The sequence below is a fragment of the Ahaetulla prasina genome, chromosome 2 (genome assembly GCF_028640845.1).
Source record: "Ahaetulla prasina isolate Xishuangbanna chromosome 2, ASM2864084v1, whole genome shotgun sequence".
NCBI lineage: Eukaryota > Metazoa > Chordata > Lepidosauria > Squamata > Colubridae > Ahaetulla > Ahaetulla prasina.
Genome location: NC_080540.1, coordinates 231302293 through 231323637, shown reverse-complemented (window position 1 = coordinate 231323637; position 21345 = coordinate 231302293). Strand labels below are relative to the sequence as shown.

At 37.7% G+C, this 21345-nt stretch overlaps 1 protein-coding gene across 1 annotated transcript in view; it reads left to right on the top strand.

Annotated features, from left to right (window-relative positions):
- The window catches only part of LOC131191621 (uncharacterized), a 51909-nt gene extending 30621 nt beyond the window's left edge, over nucleotides 1-21288 (top strand). Inside the window, exons 3-9 of the mRNA XM_058169954.1 lie at nucleotides 2049-2147; nucleotides 8936-9127; nucleotides 10284-10385; nucleotides 11802-11914; nucleotides 13447-13527; nucleotides 20547-20669; nucleotides 21160-21288. Coding sequence (XP_058025937.1) covers nucleotides 2049-2147; nucleotides 8936-9127; nucleotides 10284-10385; nucleotides 11802-11914; nucleotides 13447-13527; nucleotides 20547-20669; nucleotides 21160-21267 — 818 coding nt within the window. The 3' untranslated portion in view covers nucleotides 21268-21288. The remainder of the gene's footprint in view (nucleotides 1-2048; nucleotides 2148-8935; nucleotides 9128-10283; nucleotides 10386-11801; nucleotides 11915-13446; nucleotides 13528-20546; nucleotides 20670-21159) is intronic.
- The last annotated feature ends 57 nt before the right edge of the window (nucleotides 21289-21345 follow it).

Below are 21345 nucleotides of genomic sequence, written 5' to 3'. Positions count from 1 at the left end.
GTAACGATTTCATTCTTCTAGAAGGGTGGAGTGGCTTCCTGCAATACATAACAACAGACAAATTATTAAGAATGTATATTGAAAATGTGAACAACAGGTTTTTAAGCATCAATATTTATTTGAAACCGGAACTTTTCCATTTCGGGCCTAATGAATATAAAGTTAGAAAAAAACCCATGGCAGAATAGTTCAGTATATGATTAGTGCAGCAATATTACTATATGCACAGAGATGGCAAGATTCAATACTACCCACTATGGAGAAATGGTTGCTTAAACTGACAGATTTTGCTGAAATTGCTAAGGTGATTTATTTGATTAGAGTAAAGCTATTATCTATATTGGTGACTGGAAACTTCTTAAGAATGTTTTTCGTAAAAATGAAAAAAAATGGAATATTATTTATGGTTTTGATGATTAGACAGGATAGATTATCTAAGAAGAGTAGCATGAAATAACTTTATATAGAGAGGTTAAAATATATTTGTACTTTAACTGCTGTGAATATCGGAAATCATGTCTTTTTTTTTCCTTCTAATTTTTTTCAACTTTTTCTTTTTTTGTATGATTTCTTTCTTTTTCTTTTTTTTTCCTGTATTCTATATTAGACTGCTATTAGACTTAGTTTTTTAACTTCTTGTTTAAAAGTTTCAATAAAAACCATATATTAAAACAAAACAAAACATTGATTGCCTTTACATGTGCTAAGGATTTTTAACATAATTTGAATGATAATTCCAATTAGTGAAATGAGTAGTTTTTACCTCTGCTCAATATACCATACATAATTGTTAGGGTGATTTGGACAGCTAGAATAGTTCTGCAATTTATTCCCTCAACATGTGTTATTTTAATTTAATCAGCTGGAACAAAGTACAGGGCTGCTAAAGGGCCCAGAAATAACATAAGCATAATAAATTATACAGAGTAATAATGGGAGGTATTAATTGCTATGCTCTTGTTCTCTTGTTTTATCCGCTAATTATATTCATATATCATTCCTTGTATATAAATTTGACTTCAATTATTTTTGCTGTCAAAGAAGTAAGAAGGCAGTGGGCCCTAAAGGCATATGGTGTTTCGTGTGTGCATCTTTTTTTTAATTTAAGTTTATTTTTAAACAGCTAATGAAGAGTTTACAATTTTTCAAAAGGAAGAGAAAAAAGGATATGATGTTAAGCAACTTTATTACACAAGGTGAAAGAATCTACTCGATGGAGCAAGGCACAGCCTCAGAAAAGTATGCAAAAAAATAAAAAACAAAACAAGCAAAATAATGGGGTAACCACTCAGGGAGTGGTAAGAAAAAGAGAAACTTGGGGAATATATTTATAGGATAATGTATGTTTTTGTTAGTTGCAAAGTCGTGTCCGACCCATTGTGACCCCATGAACAATGTTCCTCCAAGCCTTCCTATCCTCTACTATCCTCTGGAGTCTATTTAAGTTTCAGTGACTCCATCCAGCGATTTTGTTCTCTGCCGTTCCTTTCTTCTTTCGCCCTCAATCTTTCCCAGCATTAGGTTCTTCTCCAGTGAGTCCTTCCTTTTCACTAGGTGGCCAAAGTATTTCAGTTTCATCTTCAGGATCTGGCCTTCTAAAGAGCAGTCAGGGTTGATCTCTAAGACTGACCAGTTTGATCGCCTTGCAGTCCAAGGGATTCGCAGGAGTCTTCTCCAACACCAGAGTTCAAAGGCTTCAATTCTTTGGCGCTCAGCCTTTCTTATGATCCAACTTTCACAACCATACATTGCAACTGGGAAAATGCTGGACACCCCTGGCTTAAAGTCAAAAGTCCTGCATTGAAATTAGTACAGACTAAACAAAACATTTAGGTTAAAATTTCAGAATTTATATTGATTGGGTTATGCTGAACAACTTGTGAATATATGAAGTTTTTATATATCAATTGATTTAACAAGTGAGGTCTGCAGCATTATTTCTTACTAGCAGATTCCTCGTAATAAGAAGAGATTCTTTATAAGTTTATACGATCAGATTTTAAAATAATAAAGGTATGTTTGTTTCTTTGTTCCTACTTACCTACCAGATGATGAAAATATCCCTATGTCATCACACTCTTGGCTGTGGAAGAAAAAAAGGAATTCCATCTTTCCAACAGTTGAAAGCAAAAGTGAAAGCAAAACAGGTATAATTGATCCATATATTTTTTGTATCTCTAATAATTGCAAGAAAATTGAGCAATTTCAAGATAGCAGAATGTAATTGCCAATTTGCCCCACAATCCTTAATGTGTGTATTTCAAAAACACATTTTACCTCTAGGTAGAAATGTTTAGGCATAGAGTTGTGTACTTTCAAAACAATTTAGAAGAACTAGTTTGAAAAATGAAGGAGCAGAATAGAGCTTGTCTTTTGTTAGGTTTCTGCATGAGTCTGATATAAGAAGCTGCAGTCATGATTTGTATTCAAGATATAGTTGTATTAATGATCTGACTCATTAAAGAACTAGAAAAATGGGGTAATTCTTCATTAAAGCAGATACACTCAGGTGTATAAAAAGACAGCACAGAAGAAGGCATGGAGCACATAAAAGATGTACTTCCTTTTGGGGTACAAGACCCAGAGGAAAGACAAAGGCCATGTTCATGTTGCATGGCTGAAGAAGCAAAGGTGAAATCCAGCAGGTTCTGACAGGTTCTGGAGAACCAGTAGCGGAAATTTTGAGCAGTTCGAAGAACCCGGCAAATAACAACTCTGGCTGGCCCCAGAGTGGGGTGGGAATGGAGATTTTGCAATATCCTTCCCCCAGGAGTAGAAAGGGAATGGTGATTTTGCAGTATCTTTCCCCTGCCACGCCCACCAAGCCATACCACACCCACCAAGCCATACCCGCAGAACCAGTAGTAAAAAAACTACTGAAGTCATGCCCTCCTTGAGCCAAATGACCAGTTTCCATGCACCGGCTGGCATGTCTTAAATTGAATTTTCAAATCCTCCAAATTTACCCTGCTTCCCCCATCTACTTCTCCTCTTCTCCTCTCCTTCTATTCTCCTTCTTCCTGGCATTCCTCTTTGCCATCTCTATGGTGAAATGGGAATAGGTGCCGCCACAGTCAGGGTTATGGTGCAAAGCCATGGGTTGATAGCGTGCCATTAAGTCATTTTCAACTCCTATCAATCACGCAGATAGATTTTCTCCATGAGGATTATACCACATATACTCATTTTTATTTTTACTTTAAAGGGCCTTATTTTGACTTCCCACCGACATGTAGCTTTGGGAGGACAAAACCTGGCATGGTTCTGCAAAACTTTTCAAGAATTTTATCTCTGTCCAAAAAGACAAGGGAGTCATTAAACATCTCTGTCAGTTACGTCAATAACATAGTTAATTGGAGGGAATTACTCTTTTTTAGAGCTAAAAGTAACCCTCAGAGCATAAATTGACCCAGGTCAGTTTTCTTTTTTTCAAGGATACACAAACATCCCCAACCCTTTTTAGGATGCAAATGTGGCTAGTGGGTAAAGAGAAAGAAGAATTTCTAATACAGGTAGTCCTCAATGTTAAGTGAGACATTTGTTAAATGAGTTTTGCCTTATTTTATGACTTTTCTTGCCACAATTGTTAAGTGAATCATTGCAATTGTTAAGTTAGTAACATGGTTGTTAAGTGAATCTGGCTTAAAAGAGTATTACATGACTCTGGGATATCACAACCATCGAAAATATGAACCAGTTGCCAAATATTTGAATTTGATCACCAAAACTAGGAAATTATGGTCAGAATATGAATGTCAGGGTTCCAAGTAATACCCCCAATGAAAGAAAACTCGGAGGCTTGAGTTTCCTCCATTTTATTAGAGATGTCGTGTTGGCACATCTGGGAAAACCCGAATCTGAAAGCTTCCAGGTTTTTCCCACCCAAAGGAATGTTCAAGTCCCTGCCAAACACCCACATGTCCATCACATGGTCCAATCATCCACCATCCCAACTGGAGAAACCTCCCAGTTCCAGCCATCCAGGTGCAGGGCAAGATGTCCTTGACTTTCTGAGAAAGGAATGTTATTATGACTATATATCACCCATGCTCCATACAATTCCCCCCTCCCAGTTTCCCACAGCAGTAAATGTGGCAGGCCTGAAGATCCAACGAAAAAGATGGCTTCCAGGCCTGACAATGAAGCTACCTGATGACATTAGTGTAATCATAATTCAAATTTAATTCATGATTCATAAATTGGAGGCTAGACATTATGTGACGAATGTACTTCATTTTCAGATTTCAGACATATAGTCAAGAGAAGCTATAAATCTCTTACATTCACAAAGTTACAATGAAAGTCATTACGGTATTTCATATTAGGTGAATGCAAAGTTATAATGTTGCTTCTATGAGTCTGGCAGTTTTAAGAATAATTATATGTTCCAACAGTTGACATCATGGCTGTAATTTTCCTCTTTGTCTGCGGTTTTCCCAAATGAATCTCAGAAGACACTGAGAGCTTCATAAAAAAGTGAATATTGTAAGGATGTTTAACTGTTTGCCTGAGTCTGCCCAGAGGCATATGCATAATCTTATGAATATTCCCTCTTGGCCAAAACCCCTTCTCTAGGAATTTAGCTGAAAAACTCTGGAGCTTTGTAACTTTCTAACCAACTTTTTATTTTCTCTGGAATCAGTGAACAACAGGAAAGTATCTTCTCATCACGTTTCTTTATTCCTGTCAGTTTATGCCTCACATTCTTGCAGCCATTTTGATGACTGGATTCAAGATTTGTTCAGCGCCAGAATGAGGCTTTTCTCAAGTGTGCTAGTGTGTTACCCAGACACTGTACAAATCATATGGAAAGGTTTAGCATGCTATATGGTACAAGCTAATTCAAAATGCGCTCTAACATTTCCTTGTGTATTATTCTATGAAAAAATACCTCAGCATTGCTCCTCTGGATGAGCTTGAACACCTTTCAGCAAGGAGGCAATGAGTGGAGAGCTACTAGCATTTATTCCTCAAACCATGGTTACCCTATTCCTAGATATATGTACCCAGGCCTGTCAACTGTTACAATCAAACTTAGTCTGGATAAGAGTGCACAGGTATTCATTTCAGAATTAACATTTAATTTATTTACCTACTAAAATAAACAATAAAGGGTTTTCTCATGTTCCATATGTTTACCTTGCATATATACTTAGGTGTGTGTTTAGATATATGATGATAGATATAGAAATAGAAATAGATATATAGATTATCTAGATAGAATAGAATAGAATAGAATAGAATAGAATAGAATAGAATAGAATAGAATAGAATTCTTTATTGGCCAAGTGTGATTGGACAAGACAAATTCCTTGTGTGTCCAATCAGAGGTGGGTTTCAGCAGATTCTGACCAATTCTGGAAAACTGGTAGCTGAAATTTTGAGTAGTTCGGAGAACCAGTAGTAAAAATTCTGACTGGCTCCCCCCTCATCTAGTCTCTGCCTCCTAAGTCCCAGTTTATTGGGAGGAAATGGGTAATCACCTGGAGTGGGAAGGGAATGGAGATTTCACAGTATCCTTCCCCTGGAGTGGGGTGGGAATGGAGATTTTACAGTATCCTTCCCTCTGCCATGCCCACCAAGCCATGCCATACCCACCAAGTCACACCTACATAACTGGTAGTAAAAAAATTTGAAACCCACCACTGTGTCCAATCACACTTGGCCAATAAAGAATCCTATTCTATTCTAGTCTAGTCTAGATACAGATACAGATACAGATACAGATACAGATACAGATACAGATACAGATACAGATACAGATACAGATACAGATACAGATACAGATACAGATAGTGGTGTGGTGGTCTAGAGGTGGAGCTCACAATCAGGAGGCTGTGAGTTTGATCCTAGGTAGTGGCAGGTATTTCTCTCTCTGGATGCATTGAGTAATTGTCTGCTGCAAACTCCACATAGGCATCAGGAAGGGCATCCAGCCAGTAAAAGCTGGAGCTCTATTCAGTCACCCCGACTCCACCCCAATGCAAGAGATTACAGGGTCATTAAAAGAAAAATGTGTCTGTCTGTGTATATATATATGCTTATGTGTTGTATAGTCGTTTCATGCTTATGCTTATATATACTGTGTGACAAAAATAAATAAATAAAATAAATAAATAAATATGTAGATAGACATACACACAATCACACACACATGCAGACACAGGACAAAGCTATAGATATGTATGTATTTAAGTTTTTTTAAAAAAAGGTGTTCTAAAAATTCTCTTTGTAGCTCCTTAAAAAAGGAGAAAAACTGGTACTTTTACCTATACTGTAGAATCTGCAAAATAGATCCTGCATATATTCCAAAGCTTCTCTGCACACCTCCCTCTCACACACTCACAAATTTACATATTCTCTCCTGTGTTAGTTTCTCTGCCTACTTCCCACTGATCTGGAAAAATCTTACACAATTGTATATATAAATGTAATGTAACATGCAATTGTTATTTCAAATCCTTCATGCTTGAGTTTTTTTTTTAAAAAAAAAAATTATTAAACATTTTTCAAAAAACAAAAAAAAGAATCTTTAAACAATAGTTTATTTCCAACAATTTTGCAACAGTTAAACATTTCTTACTTGTCCATTTTTTTCTCCCTTATTTCAATGTATCTTTTATACATACAATTCTAATATTAATTTATTTACATATATACATATAAATAACAGTGTTCTCAATTTCATTTCTACAAACTACATTTTTTCTGTTTCCTTTTATATGTTGTTACATTTCTACTTCTATATCTTCCTTATTTGATCTTTCCTTGCCTTTTATATCTTTCCTCTAGCCGTTTGTACCATTTCTCCCATACTATATAATATTCTGTTTCCTTTTTTTCTTGTAACTTTGTAAGGAAGTTTGTAAACTTCCTTTGTAAGTTTATCCATTTCTGCACATTCCATGCTCGATTTTTTAACTACTCTGTTTGGATATAAGCATCTTTCCCAAATTATTGAATAAAGAATTTTCAAAGTAGATATTATACTGTAGAACAAGGGTGTCAAACTCAAGGCCCATGGGCTGGATTCGGCCCGCAGGGTGCTTAGATTTGGCCCATGGGGCCGCCCTAGAAACAGCAAAGGATTGGCCCGCAGTGCCTCTGCCAGCAAAAATGGAGCTTGGGAGGGCCACATGCGTGCAGCCCCCCTGGCCTCCATTTTCACTGGCAGAGGGCAGCAGGAGGCCATCATGGCTGAAAATGGAGCTCGGGAGCCCGTTTTTACTGCCAGGGTGCTCGGGCCACCACAGACACTCCTGACACGACTGATGTCTAGCTGGCCACACCCACCCTGGCCACGCCCAGCCCCATACCCCGAGGTCAAACACAACCCTAATGTTGCCATCAAGAAAATGGTGTTTGACACCCCTGCTGTAGAACATCTGTATACATTCTTCCATCTCAGTTGTAATAGAGAAGAAAGAGGATGTGGCCCCTTTCACTGGAATAAAATAAGGCAAAATTTGAAATCTGTGACATTGCCTCTTTTCAACAACCATTGAAACACTATTGTTACATTAAAAATCTGATTATAATAGTTTCTTGTGTGTACAGATGGTATATCCTGTGAGACTATGGTGAATTATTTGTTTTTTAAACAAATAGCCCCAAACTGTTTTTCCCAGAGGATTGTGAACAATTCAGGGAGATTTGCATTAGGAACTGCTTATGGCAAGAGCCACACTTTTTCTGGGCCAATTTTATTTACAAAAGCTTGTAAACAAGCTTTTACAGTTCACTATCCCTCATGTAATTTGCTCCAGCCTCGCCTAGCAAGACATAATGTTACAATTAGGAGACCGAATAGATAAAATCTGAAGAAGCATGAATGTTTTGTCCTCTGCATTATAAAAGTAGTCCTCGACCTATGACCGCAATTGGGCCCAAAATTTCTGCTGCCGAGCAAGACAATTTTTAAGTCAATTTGGCCCGCTTTTACGATCTTTCTTGCCGCAATTGTTAAGAGAATCAATGCAGTTTTAAATTAGTAATGTGATTGTTAATGGGGGGTCTTCCCCATTGACTTCACTGGTCAGAAGGTCGCAAAAGGGATTGCATGACCCCAAGACACTGCCACCGTCATAAATACATGCCAGTTGCCGAGCATCCGAATTTTGATCACATGACCATGGGGAATGTTGCAGCTGTCGTAAGTATGAAAAATACTAAGTCACTTTTTTCAGTGCTGCTATAACTTCGAATGCTCTCTAAATGAATGGTAGTAAGTCAAATGTACCAAAGGTGGTATTCAGCAGGTTCTGACCAGTTCTGGAGAACTGGTAGTAAAAATTCTGACTGGACCCGGCCTCATCTATTCTCTGCGTCTCAAGTCGCAGCTGATTGGGAGGAAATGGGGATTTTGCAATAACCTTCACCTGGATTGGGGAGGAAATAGAATTTTTACAGTATCCTTCCCCTGCCATGCCCACCAAACCATGCCCGCCAAACCATGCCACGCCCACCAAGCCACACCCACAGAACTGGTAGTAAAAAAATTTGAAATCCACTACTGAAATGTACCCAGCACAATATTGTAAGCAGAGAAGAAAAGGGAAAGGAGAGAGTCATTTCTAGTTGATTTTGCCTCTGTGTGGAGCTCATGACACAAACGGAAATGAAGTGCAACAGAAGAAGGTAGATTTTTAGAATATGTAGCCTGGAAAACTGCTTGTTTATCGATGCAGCGATGCAAGAATAGAAAACTGAATAGAAAACTGAAACACTCTGATGTTATGGGGTGAAAAATAGGATTAAGGGAAGAAAATAAAAATAAGTCTGGATTTCTTCTCAAATTATTTCCTCATTGCCTAAACTCAAAGAGGAAGTAGAGACAGATTGGAAAGTGTTTATTACTGTTTTAAGCCTACTCATATAGGTTTGATTTTCTAGATTTAACTATATGAATGAAAGACATTTTTTTTCTCTCTTGCAGGGGCCTGGATACAAACAGATTTCCCATCAAGTTCCCAAGTATCTGAAGAGGGCTTGAGAAATAACGTGGAGTCCAAATCACAATCAAATATCATCTCATGGATTTCCTTGCCTGGAAGTGTTACTGATGTTATAGAGGAGGTACAAGCTCATCCAACAAAAAATATAGCCGTGGAGGAAGAAACTGGATGTGGTAAGAAAGGCCAATCATTACACAATTACTAGGACTACAATTACTAGAATTATGCTTGCAGGGAATTAATAATTTTAATTCATCTGACAAGGATAACTTTGAAGAGGTCATAGATCTCTATCTGGATTTCAGTGCTGCTGCCCTGGCAAGGCACCAATGCTGAGTGCTCAAGATAAGAAATATCCATTACACTAATGATTGCATGTATACATACAAGTAGTCCTCGATTTGTGACTGCAATGGAGACTGCCCATCACTGTTATAAGCCATAAGGTGGTAATTTACCACAGTTTTCTTGTGGCGATCATTAAGCGAACGCCATGGGCGTCAAAAGTGAATGTGGTAGTCATTAAGCAAACCCATTGTTTACCGTGGCACAGTTTTGCCAAAAACCAGAAGTGCCGGTTTTCAGCAAAACCATCATAAAGCATAGTCATGAGACACTACAAAGGGCTATACAGGTGGCTGGATTGCCAAAGTGTGGATCTGTGACCTCAGGGAGGGATTTGATTGTCCGAACTTTGGATCTGGACTGTAAGTCCCCTTTTTCAAGAAGGTCATAACTTTGAGTGGCTGTTACATGTGAAGATCATAACTTTGAGTGGTTGTTACATAAGCAAAGAACTATGTCTGTATGCATACAGTAGATATGCACCCATCATGATGAGTGAAGGGGGTAAGAAACATTAAAGGGAAAGGGAAAGGTTCAACAACTATGTGCTAGTTGTTCCCGACTCTAGGGGGCGGTGCTCATCTCCGTTTCAAAACCAAAGAGCCAGCACTGTCTAAAGACGTCTCCGTGGTCATGTGGCCAGCATGACTTAAACGCCAAAGGCGCACGGAACGCTGTTACCTTCCCACCAAAGATGGTCCCTATTTTTTTACTTGCCTTTTTACATGGTTTCGAACTGCTAGGTTGGCAGAAGCTGGGACAAGTAACGGGAGCTCACCCAGTTACGCGGCACTAGGGATTCGAACCGCTGAACTGCCGACCTTTCGATCGACAAGCTCAGCGTCCTAGCCACTGAGTCACCGCATCCCTATAAGAAACATTATGGAAGTGCATAATAGGAGTAATCTTCAGCACACATGGGGAAAGACAAGAGAAGAAGTACATATAAAGCCAGCCTGGTTTTCCACTTGAATTGTTTTGCAGGTGAAGCTTTCTCAAATGAGAACAAGAGTTTTGACAATAGTAAGACTTCCTTTGCAAAACGTCTCAGTGAAAATGAAGAAAACCAAAAGGAAGCAGAGAAAGGTACTTTGCACAACATACGCAGAAACTAATACCATTGTAGCCCGCCTACCATTTCATAATATAATTCTCACAGCAAAATTTGAGTCTTTCCTTTGCCATGTCTTATTTTTATAATAAATATAATTTCTCTTTCATGGCTGCATTGAACGTACAAGCCCTGGGAAACTTGGTTAGACGAGAATGTCCCCAAATTGTAAGGCAACCTGGTGTTTTCCAACTTTTCCAGGAGGCTAATGAGTTGTTGGGAAAGACCAAAACCGCACAAAGTACTTTAGAAAAGCATCATCTCACCTCCTCCCTCAGTGAGGTGAATTATGCAACCTCAATGGCATGAAACACCTTATTGAAACCATCACATATAGGCTTTCTGCTTTGTATCACTTGAGTGCATCTTATTTTAAACTCCTTTTACTATTGTGTTAACAATAAATGTATGAGAGTATCAGTGTCCTCTTTTTGGCCTGTCCTTCAGAGTGTGAATGATTGTATTGACTTGCTTCTTTACATCACCTGTTCAAATCTCTATTTAAAAAAAATACAAGGCTGGGATAAGCAAATGGCAGTCCAGAGGTTGCCGGACTACACTTAAAGGTAAAGATCAAGGCTCCCCTTGCAAAAATGTGATAGTCGTTTCTGACTCTAGGGAGCGGTGCTTATCTCCATTTCAAAGCTGAAGAGCCAGCACTGTCCGAAGAATCTCCGTGGTCATGTGGCCGGCATGACTAAACATCAAAGGTGCACGGAACGCTGTTACCTTCCCACCAAAACGGTGCCTATTTTTCTACCTGCATTTTTTACATGCTTTCAAACTGCTAGGTTGGCAGAAGCTGGGACAAGTAATGGGAGCTCATCCCATTACACAGCACTAGGGATTCGAACCGTTAAACTGCCGACCTTTCAATCGACAAGCTCCACGTCTTAGCCACTGAGCCACTGCATCCCTTGGATTACACTTACCAGCATTCTTAGCCAGGAATAGGAGATCTTGGGAAGCTATAGTTCAGCAACACCCATACATGGCCTGGGATGAGATAACAAACTATTTGATTATCTGGAAATTCTGAAAGTCAGATGGAGAGGACCAGGTTGGAAAAGGCTGTCTTAAAGGCCCAAGTGTTTTTCTTTGGTTGTGCAATATTTCACATGTGATAGCAAAATGGTGCTTCAGAATGTGTTTATAGTAAAAACACAGCATCTGTTAATAATTCATTAAAGCAGCCATGACTTTTGTCCAGGAACTCTATTTATGGGGAAAGTTATTCAGTCTCAGGGGGAAAAATGCAGCAGCTTTAATGTGTTGCTGACAATGCTCCATTCAGACGCCAAGGATTTTTCAAAGCAATGTTGCAGAATCAAATCTGTAGCATTGTACTGCCCTATTCTTTTTCTTTTTCTTTGTATTTTTATATGTTGCAGGTTATCCAAGTTCTCCTGGATGGTTGTTTCCTGAGGTTCAGCTGGATGGGTGCCAATCCAAAGAAGAGCTATCTTACATTCCCTATAGATCAGCTAAATTATACATTACCAAGGTAAACTGTGATGATCATTTCCAACATACATTGACACTATCTGGTAATAATAATAATAATAATAATAATAATAATAATAATAATAATAATAACAACAACAACAACAACAACAACAACAATAACAACAACAACAACAACAATAATAATAATAATAATAACAGTAACAATAACAATAACAATAATAATAATAATATTTTAATTTGTATACCGCCCTTCTCCCGATGGACTCAGGGCGGTTTACAGCCAAGATAAAATACAATAGAAATAAGATGGATAAAATAAGATGGGGAAAAATACCACCACTTTATAGCCCACGCAAAACATGGCTAAAAGTACCAAGAAAACGATATAAAGAGATGTGTCTCCTAAGAAAGTGGGACATTATTTGTTGAAAATGAACATTAATATATCAGTGGTTCATTTTCATGTTCATTCTCATTTAAATGTTATTAAACACAAACCAGTTCTTTCCTCCTTTTCCTACTGCAATATTTGTCTCTTAAGAAAAAAAAATTTCATGGTCATCTATTTAATGAATAATAAATATCAAATCAGGCTTTTACAAACATTCTGCCCTGAGAGAGAACCATGTTTACACATGGTTCAAGAATCAGACATTTTTAGTCAAGTGCTCAACAAGGTAAGATTGGAATGAGATTTTCCTTTGTAGTGCCTGATTTGAAGAGCTGCCTTTCCCTTGGCTCACAGAAAGATCCTACTGATAAGAAGAACGTTAAAAACATTTCACAAATCTACAAATGTTCATCCAATGAACAGGAGAGTACCATGAATACAAAATATGTGCCCTAAATGTTAGTTGTATGTCCGCCGAGCCATACGCCATACTGTGTATGTACAATTTGTTCCTTAGACATTTTTATCACTTTACTTCTAAACCTGTCTCAGATTTTAAAAATTACAGTTGCTAAGTATTACAAATAGTCCTCAACTTAGGACCACGATTGGGACTTTTGAATTTCTATCGTTAAGGTGGTTGCTAAGTAAGTCATGTCTGATTTTACAACCTTTCTGCAATGATTGTTAAGTGAATCACTGAAGTTGTTAAGTGAATGACAAGGTCATTAAGCAAATCCAGTTTCCCTCACTGACTTTGCTTGTTGGAAGCTGTCTGTGAGGATCACAAGTGGTGATCACGTGACCCCAGGACACGTTGTAAATATATGCCAGTTACCATGTGCCTAAATTTTGATCATATGACCTTGGGGATCCTGCAACACTTGTAAATGCAAGGACTGGTTGAAAGTCACTTTTTTCTAACTTTGATCATTAAAAGGATGGTTATAAATCAAGGATTTCCCATGTAACAGTTGTGAATTGATTGAGCCTCCTAAAATGAAATACGGTTAAGATGCATTTTGGCCCTGCTGTCTGCTTGTGCTAGTTCAACCATCTATGTTGTTTCTCTTATAGTACAGTACAGCCAGATGTTGACTGAATGTTCATCCGTGACACATTGTTTTGTATTCAATAATGACATGGATTTGTTTTTTTCTGTTTGCATTTCTGTACAGATTGCAAAAGACATGCACCAGATGAAAATCAAATACGTGAAAGTTATCAAAGAGCTGGAGCATTTTGGAAAAGAAAGTCAGGTGATTTTTTTTTTTTCCTGTTATGACAGAAACAATCCAAGTGCTCAGTTGCTTTTCATTTCACCGTGAGAACAAACATGAGTCAACCGAACCCTTTCTACTTGAGTTATATCTGATAAAGGATGTCAGATGGTTGGCATGGAATATGATGTCTTTCGACTGCAATTGTCTACATAGATAGATAGAATTAAGCCTTGTGCATTTGTAAGATGGCATTGTTAGGGAAATTTTTTTCCAAATGTTGTGCAGAAAAATCAGTCTCTTCCATCCCTCGTTTATCGGATGTATTGGAATTCCCCAGATTTTTAGCACTTTCGGAAAGCACCAGATGAAAAGAGCCTACCGCAACTTGTTGAAACTAATGAGATTCAAATGCAACAAACCTTGTTTAGGATTAGGCCACGTTAAAGAAATGCTGAGGAGAGAAAATTATGAAAATGTAAAGAGGCTTCTCTCGTATGGTCTAATTCATTTACGTCCGTGTTTTGTCAAACTTGGCAACTTTAAGATGCTGCTTGGAAGTTGAAGTCCACACACTTTAAAACTGCAGGCTTCAGAAAGCTAAGTTGTGTGTTCTGTTCTGTCTTTTGCCCCATTCTGAATATGATGGTGACTTTTGAAAACATAAGCTCCAGTTTTCATATTAGAAGAGAGCTCCCTCTAGTGGTTTTTGTGGGTGAAAGCATTTACAGTAAAGCTCCAATTATCTGACAATAAAAAGGTATTGTCTCCTTGATCTGAGCCTGTAGTGACTTTAATCTGCAGACGCACCATCTGGTTTTCTTGTCAATAGGGAAGAAATAATTTGATACTCTTTGGGATATATTTCAGCATCCTTAGATCCTATCATCCAAATACTAAACAGATACTTGACTCTAGCAATTTTGGGGGTTTCTTTGGTTGTTTAGAATAGAATAGAATAGAATAGAATTTTATTGGCCAAGTGTGATTGGACACACAAGGAATTTGTCTTGGTGCATATGCTCTCAGTGTACATAAAAGAAAAGATACGTTCATCAAGGTACAACATTTACAACACAATTGATGATCAATATATCAATATAAATCATAAGGATTGCCAGCAACAAGCTATAGTCATACAGTCATAAGTGGAAAGAGATTGGTGATGGGAACTATGAAACGATTAATAGTAGTGCAGATTCAGTAAATAGTTTGACAGTGTTGAGGGAATTATTTGTTTAGCAGAGTGATGGCCTTCGGGGAAAAACTGTTCTTGTGTCTAGTTGTTCTGGTGTGCAGTGCTCTATAGCGTCGTTTTGAGGGTAGGAGTTGAAACAGTTTATGTCCAGGATGCGAGGGATCTGAAAATATTTTCACGGCCCTCTTCTTGATTTGTGCAGTATACAGGTCCTCAATGGAAGGCAAGTTGGTAGCAATTATTTTTTCTGCAGTTCTAATTATCCTCTGAAGTCTGTGTTTTTCTTGTTGGGTTGCAGATTAACCCAGGTCTGAGAATGACCTTCTGGAAAGAGTGTGTGAGTGTGTGAATATATATGTAACATACACACATATACTGATACCTATACCTATATCTATACCTATAAATATACATATACACAGTGGTGGGTTGCTACCGTTTCACCCCGGATTGGCCGAACTAGTAGCGGCGGCGGGAGGCTCTACCAACCCGCCCGGACGAGCGCGCACGCCCAGGAGGGAACCAATAGCGATGGATTTGAATCCCACTACTGCATATATATCAGGGGTGAAATCCAGCAGGTTCTGACAGGTTCTGGAGAACCGGTAGCAGAAATTTTGAGTAGTTCAGGGAACCGGTAGCGAATTTTTTTTTTGAATTTTTCTTTATTTTTTAAAAATAAGCCACATATAAATTATTTTTGAACAAGGTATCAGTCAGGCACATAATTAAATCCAATTCAATTTTCACCCCCTCATTGTATAGTTTATCCAAAGTATTTCCCTTTCCCACTTACAATTTTATTTATTTGCAAATTTCTATCATAAAATCTGTTCTATCCCGCCATCCTGAAATTAACACTTAAATCAAGTCTAGTCCCCACATTTTTGCCCCCTTTATTGATTCTCCCTTCTACCTTAAAAACATATATTCCCCCCCATAAGTTTCTTTCTTTTCATTCTTTATAATCAATATCTATAATCCTTACATTTCACAAAACAAAACAGTAATTATCCCTAGCTTTATCAAAAACAGACCAATAACAAAAAAAGAAAAAAGAAATGGAACAGCGTAGTATCTAAAAATCTCTCATACATTTAGTTCTTACCTTTTAATTTCAAAAAGGTCTCCCATCACTTATTATTTCATAAACCAATACCAAAAAAGAGAAAATAAAATAAAAAACCAGGTAAAGTGTACAAAAATCTCTCATACATTTAGTTCTTACCTTTTAATTTCAAAAAGGTCTCCCATCACTTATTATTTCATAAACCAATACCAAAAAAGAGAAAATAAAATAAAAAACCAGGTAAAGTGTACAAAAATCTCTCATACATTTAATTCTCATCTTTCAATTTCATAAAGATCTCCTATCACCTTTTTTCCATCCTTAATTTTTAAAGTTCCTTGCTATAAATCAATGTACTTTCATATTTCAATAAGTTCTATTTATATCTATAACTTCATTACCATTCTTTTCTTATTCAGTAACAATTTCAACATTATCTATTCTCAATAGACATTGTCTATTCTTAATAGAACAGGATAAAAAGGAGCAAACATTTCTCATCTCTCAAAAAGTTTCATGCTTATATTTGTATATTCTATTGGAAGTTTTATCTCAAATTGTTCAGTTTAACTACATGTGCTTAAAAATATCATATTTTCTTGGCTTATTTGATTTCATAACTCTCCATTCCCTCTTTTCTCCCCTTTTTTATAATTCTCCAGTAATCTTTTTTTTTTTTTTTTGCATTTATATCCCGCCCTTCTCCGAAGACTCAGAGCGGCTTACACTATGTTAGCAATAGTCTTCATTCTATTTGTATATTTATATACAAAGTCAACTTATTGCCCCCAACAATCTGGGTCCTCATTTTACCTACCTTATAAAGGATGGAAGGCTGAGTCAACCTTGGGCCTGGTGGGACTAGAACCTGCAGTAATTGCAGGCAGCTGCTGTTAATAACAGACTGCATTAGCAGTCTGAGCCACAGACTGCCCCCTTTAAACAAACTTTTAACTTTGTATTATAACATCATAATTTTTATATCATCCACTATCATTGCTGCAAGCAGCTCTTTCTTTTCTTAAGTCATTATTAATATTCCAGTTCTGTAGTTGCTTCTTATGTTCCTTGCTTGGGTGTCATTTTCTCTTGTTGCCAGTTGTTCTCACCTTTATTCTTTGATATTGTAAATCTTAAAGGTCAGACATCTGGTTGATAAAATCCTCCCTTGAAGCTCTCCTGTAATCGCAGAAATTTTTCAGTCTTGTATTTCCTCTTCTGCCTTTCACTCTTTAGTCTACAGTTGCAATTCACAATTAGCAAAGTATTCATTTTGTTTCTGTAACATAGAGCTGCACCCTTTTTGTTTCAATTTGTTTCCCTTTTTATCCAATTTGTCCCATTTAAATAGTTTCATTTTAATCCTTTGCTTGATCCAGATTTGTAGAGAATAAAGGAAATTGAAGATGTTCAATTAAAATCCAGTTTTAAATCTTTCTTTAATTCCTTTCTTTTTTTCCCCCTTGTATGTAATTTTTAATGAGTCAATAAAAACTTCCAAAATTCTCCAATATCGATTTTAAAAGTCTTATTTTTCTCTAATTATTTAGGGCTCTAGACTTCCATTCCAAGCCAAATTTTATCAGGTTTTAGGTATCATTTCAATTATTTCCTTCCAGTTTCACTTCCTATCTGGTTTAGCCGCTATTTCACAATTTTTTCTTAAAGCTTGTTGCCAATCACTCAAAGTGCCTCTTCGTGAGCTGGTGTTAACTAACCCATCTTCAATATCCAGTTCAATTTCTCCGCTTTAACCTCCTGTCCATTCTTGTGGCCTTCCCGACTTTAGGCAGCTGATGATGGCTGCGGTCCTCATCGCAGAGTCGAAGGACAATGGCCAGCGCTGCAGGGAATTTGCAACTTCCCTGTTCACGCCAGTGGCTCCTTTTTTCTTCGCTGTCCCTGCAAGACAACTATGGTCCGGAACGGACCCCCATACGATGGAATCTTCGGCACTCATCCCAGAGCTCTCAGGGTTCGCATCCGTCTTGTCACGATGCTGGCCACGCCTCCTCTGGTAGCGAAAATTTTAAGTAGTTTGGAGAACTGGAAAGTACCACCTCTGGCTGGTCCCAGAGTGGGGTGAGAATGGAGATTGTGCAATATCCTTCCCCCAGGAGTGAGGAGGGAATGGGGATTTTGCAGTATCCTTCCCCTGCCACGCCCATCAAGCCATGCCCACCAAGGCACACCACGCCCATCAAGACACACCATGCCCACCAAGGCACACCATGCCCACCAAGGCATGCCCACAGAACAGGTAGTAAAAAAAATAGAATTACACCACTGATATACATATACGGATTTTGTCTCTCTGTCCATTAGTTTTATGGAGAGAGAAAAAGAACAAAAAATTGGAAAAAGATGGAAGAGAAAGAAAGACAGAATGTGTGCTTTAAAAAGGAGAAAAAATTGTCCCTTCAAATACATGGAAATATTTCTATATATTCTTCTGTGTCTTAAGTTCCTAGTACAGAGATGGACAATATTTCAAGGGACTACAGCTGCAGTCACCAATCAGGCACAGAGACAGACACACAAACATGGATGGGTATGCATCCAAAGCTCCCTCCTGCAAAATGAACCCCCCATTAATTATGTCCTCTTTTTGGAGAAGGAAAGGAAAGGCAATGAGGGACCTCAATACTCCTTTGTTCTTCTTCTCATCAACCGCCAAAACATTCTCTGTTTTGCTGGGAAGAAATCAGGAAACTACCTTTCCTTCCGGTAAAATAGTTGAATGTTGTATTAGTTTTGTTGTAACTGGGCTTATTATCTTAGTGTCTTCCCTAAGGAAAAAAAAAAGCTTCCTCATCAGTCGAGGTGATGGTGGTTAATTTAGATCTCACTTGAAGGCACAAGCATGAGCAGTTTTACTGCAGGTTTATGCAGATGTCCATTTCCATTTGAAGCTGGAAACTGTGATCTTCTAATTCATGTTGAATTAGGCACCCTCGTGTTTGACATAGTTGCCCTGTGGGTCTGTTGTCTTAGAACATAATTATTTCACTAGCTGCTCTCTGCATCACAGCCAATACATTTTTAATGCTGTTATTAAAACTGCATAATTAAGAATAACTAATTCTCCAAATGATTTAATTTCATTAGGAATGTCGGAGGTCTGTGAACTGTCTAGTCATTTCTGATGAAAATATAATTCTTTGATAAAGCGTATCAGCAGGACTTTGGAAAACATAATATTGTAGAACTTGGTCTAATACACTGTGCTTGAGGGGAGAAAAATCTTGTAAAATTTTAAAAGTTCTATTTGTATCTGGATATTTGGATACAACAGCAGGCTTTGTTTAACAGCAAAGACAGACAACATTTTCCTTTCCTCTTTATTCATGCTATTCCTTTATTTATTTACTTACTTGCACATGAGACATCACTGGATGCTTTCAAAGAGAGACTGGATAGCCATTTGGTTGGACTAGAAGACCTCCAAAGTATCTTCCAACTCTATTCTATGTTCTGTGTTTCGTTTTCTATGTGCCTGTCCCTGATTATAATCTGGAAGGATTGTCTAACAAGAAATATTAGCCTTGTTGGGCCCAAATATGTCTATGTTAGTCCAATTGTTGCAGCCTATTATAATTCTGTCCTTACTTCCCTGGCCTTTGATTATTTGTTAGGAAGATGTGAATAATCAGGATTACAAAACCCATTACCCCTCTCAGCTATGGGATAAATGAAATAAAAGAAATCCCAGTTCTCTGGATGGATTGTTTCACCTGACTGCAAAGAAAACTTTTTGCTACCCAAGAAAAAGGCTGAGGCAACTCGTTCTAGAATGTGTAATCCTGAAGAGTGTTTGAGATGAGATACTATATTTAAAGTATTTGGGACTTATAGACAGTACTGATTTGGACCAAAAATATTCTTCGAGTATAGTAACTCAATGTTGACCAGAGTTAAATTCGATTTCCCCCCCCCCAAAAAAAGAATTTTCTGATATTTTCCATTTTCTCACAAGTAAACAAATAATAATATATAATTCCCACAACACAACTTTCTACAAATGCCTCTACTATTCTTTCTACTATTGTTTCTGCTGGTTATTCTTTCTTCCTTTCCAAAATGGAAAGGAATAACATAGGGGTCCCCAACCTCGGTTCACAAACCAGTATCGATCTGCAGACTAGTGGGAACCGGGCCATGCAAGCGTTAAGCAAGCTCGCAAAGCTCCATTTGTGCATGTGCAAGATTAGGTTGCGTACACAAATCTATCCCCTTCCCTCATCCCTGCCACCACCCACAGCTACCAGTCCACAGAGTCTGAAAGTTTGGTGACTGCTAGAATAACAGCAGACAAAAGAACCGTGTGGAGAAAAAAATATTCAAACTTTGTTTGAAAACTCCATACATTTTTAAGCTAGGGTTAATTCCTCAGGGGTACGATCTCTACTAACCCAAGTAAAATATTTTGTAATTTTGTAATTTCAAAATCTTTGCATGTGGAAGCACCAAACACTCCAGGAGATTAGCAATGTCATGTGACTTGGACCATTTTTATTGATTTATTTAAATGGTTTACCCATTCTTGGTCCTGTGATACTTGTCAAAAACTTTTGATAATGTAGGCAGCTACATAAAGGCCAAGGTTATGAATCCCTAATTTCCTGGTGTGTCCCCAACCAAGTAATCAAACTATAGAAAGTCAATTTGTTATTAAGTGTATGTTACAAAAAGAAGAAGAAGCATAATCCAAATGTTTAGGCTCAGAGGATTACTTTCTCCCCCTGAGTGCTGTCATTAAAGATTATTTTCCTCACCATAATCTGTCGATAGAAGCAAGCCGTAATGGCGGTGAAAAACCAATACGGTGACAAAATAAAGCACCTGAGATCTTCTCTGGAAGCTTATCAAGAAATGGTAGGAAAAGAAAAGCAAAGCTGGCAAGACACAAAAAAGGTAAGAAGCAAAATGCAGTCATCTTGAATGAAAGGTAGGCAACTACATACGTATCACATGCATGATTTATGAATTGCTTCTTGTTTTCTTCTGCATTCTTAATGATTGGCAGTGCCGTACCGCTGTACTTTTGCTCTTTATTTCTTCAAAGTCTCCTTGTTAAGGAAATAAAACAACTAGTTTTCCACTGTATATGTTCAAGTTTTGATGGGGTAGAGGAGCCACACAAGAACTGACCTCATTTCAAATCCACAATCATAGATCCAGAAATACGAATCTCTTCCAATTTAACCATCGGTCAGTGTTACTTTGATAACTGCTAGGGGAGATGACTGGATCCATTTTCCTAATATAGGAAATGAAGCAATAGCGAATCATCTTTCATGTTTGAAAACATGCTCCCTTCTTAGCTTTTTATGACAGCAGAGATACCATTATTGACACAACCAGCAGACCCTCATTTCCATTGCATCATTTATTACACATTCAGATATTGGAAGAAGAAAACAGGAAGTTGAGACAAGAAAAGGAGGAGCTCATGAACCAAATCCCAGTGCAAGACGTGAATGCAGACAAAGAAAAGGTACTCCAGAATTAGGATTGTTAAACATTCTTCGAAGCACACCAGGTTTTTTTTTAAACTAAAATTATATTTTCTTCTTCCTTGTATATTCAT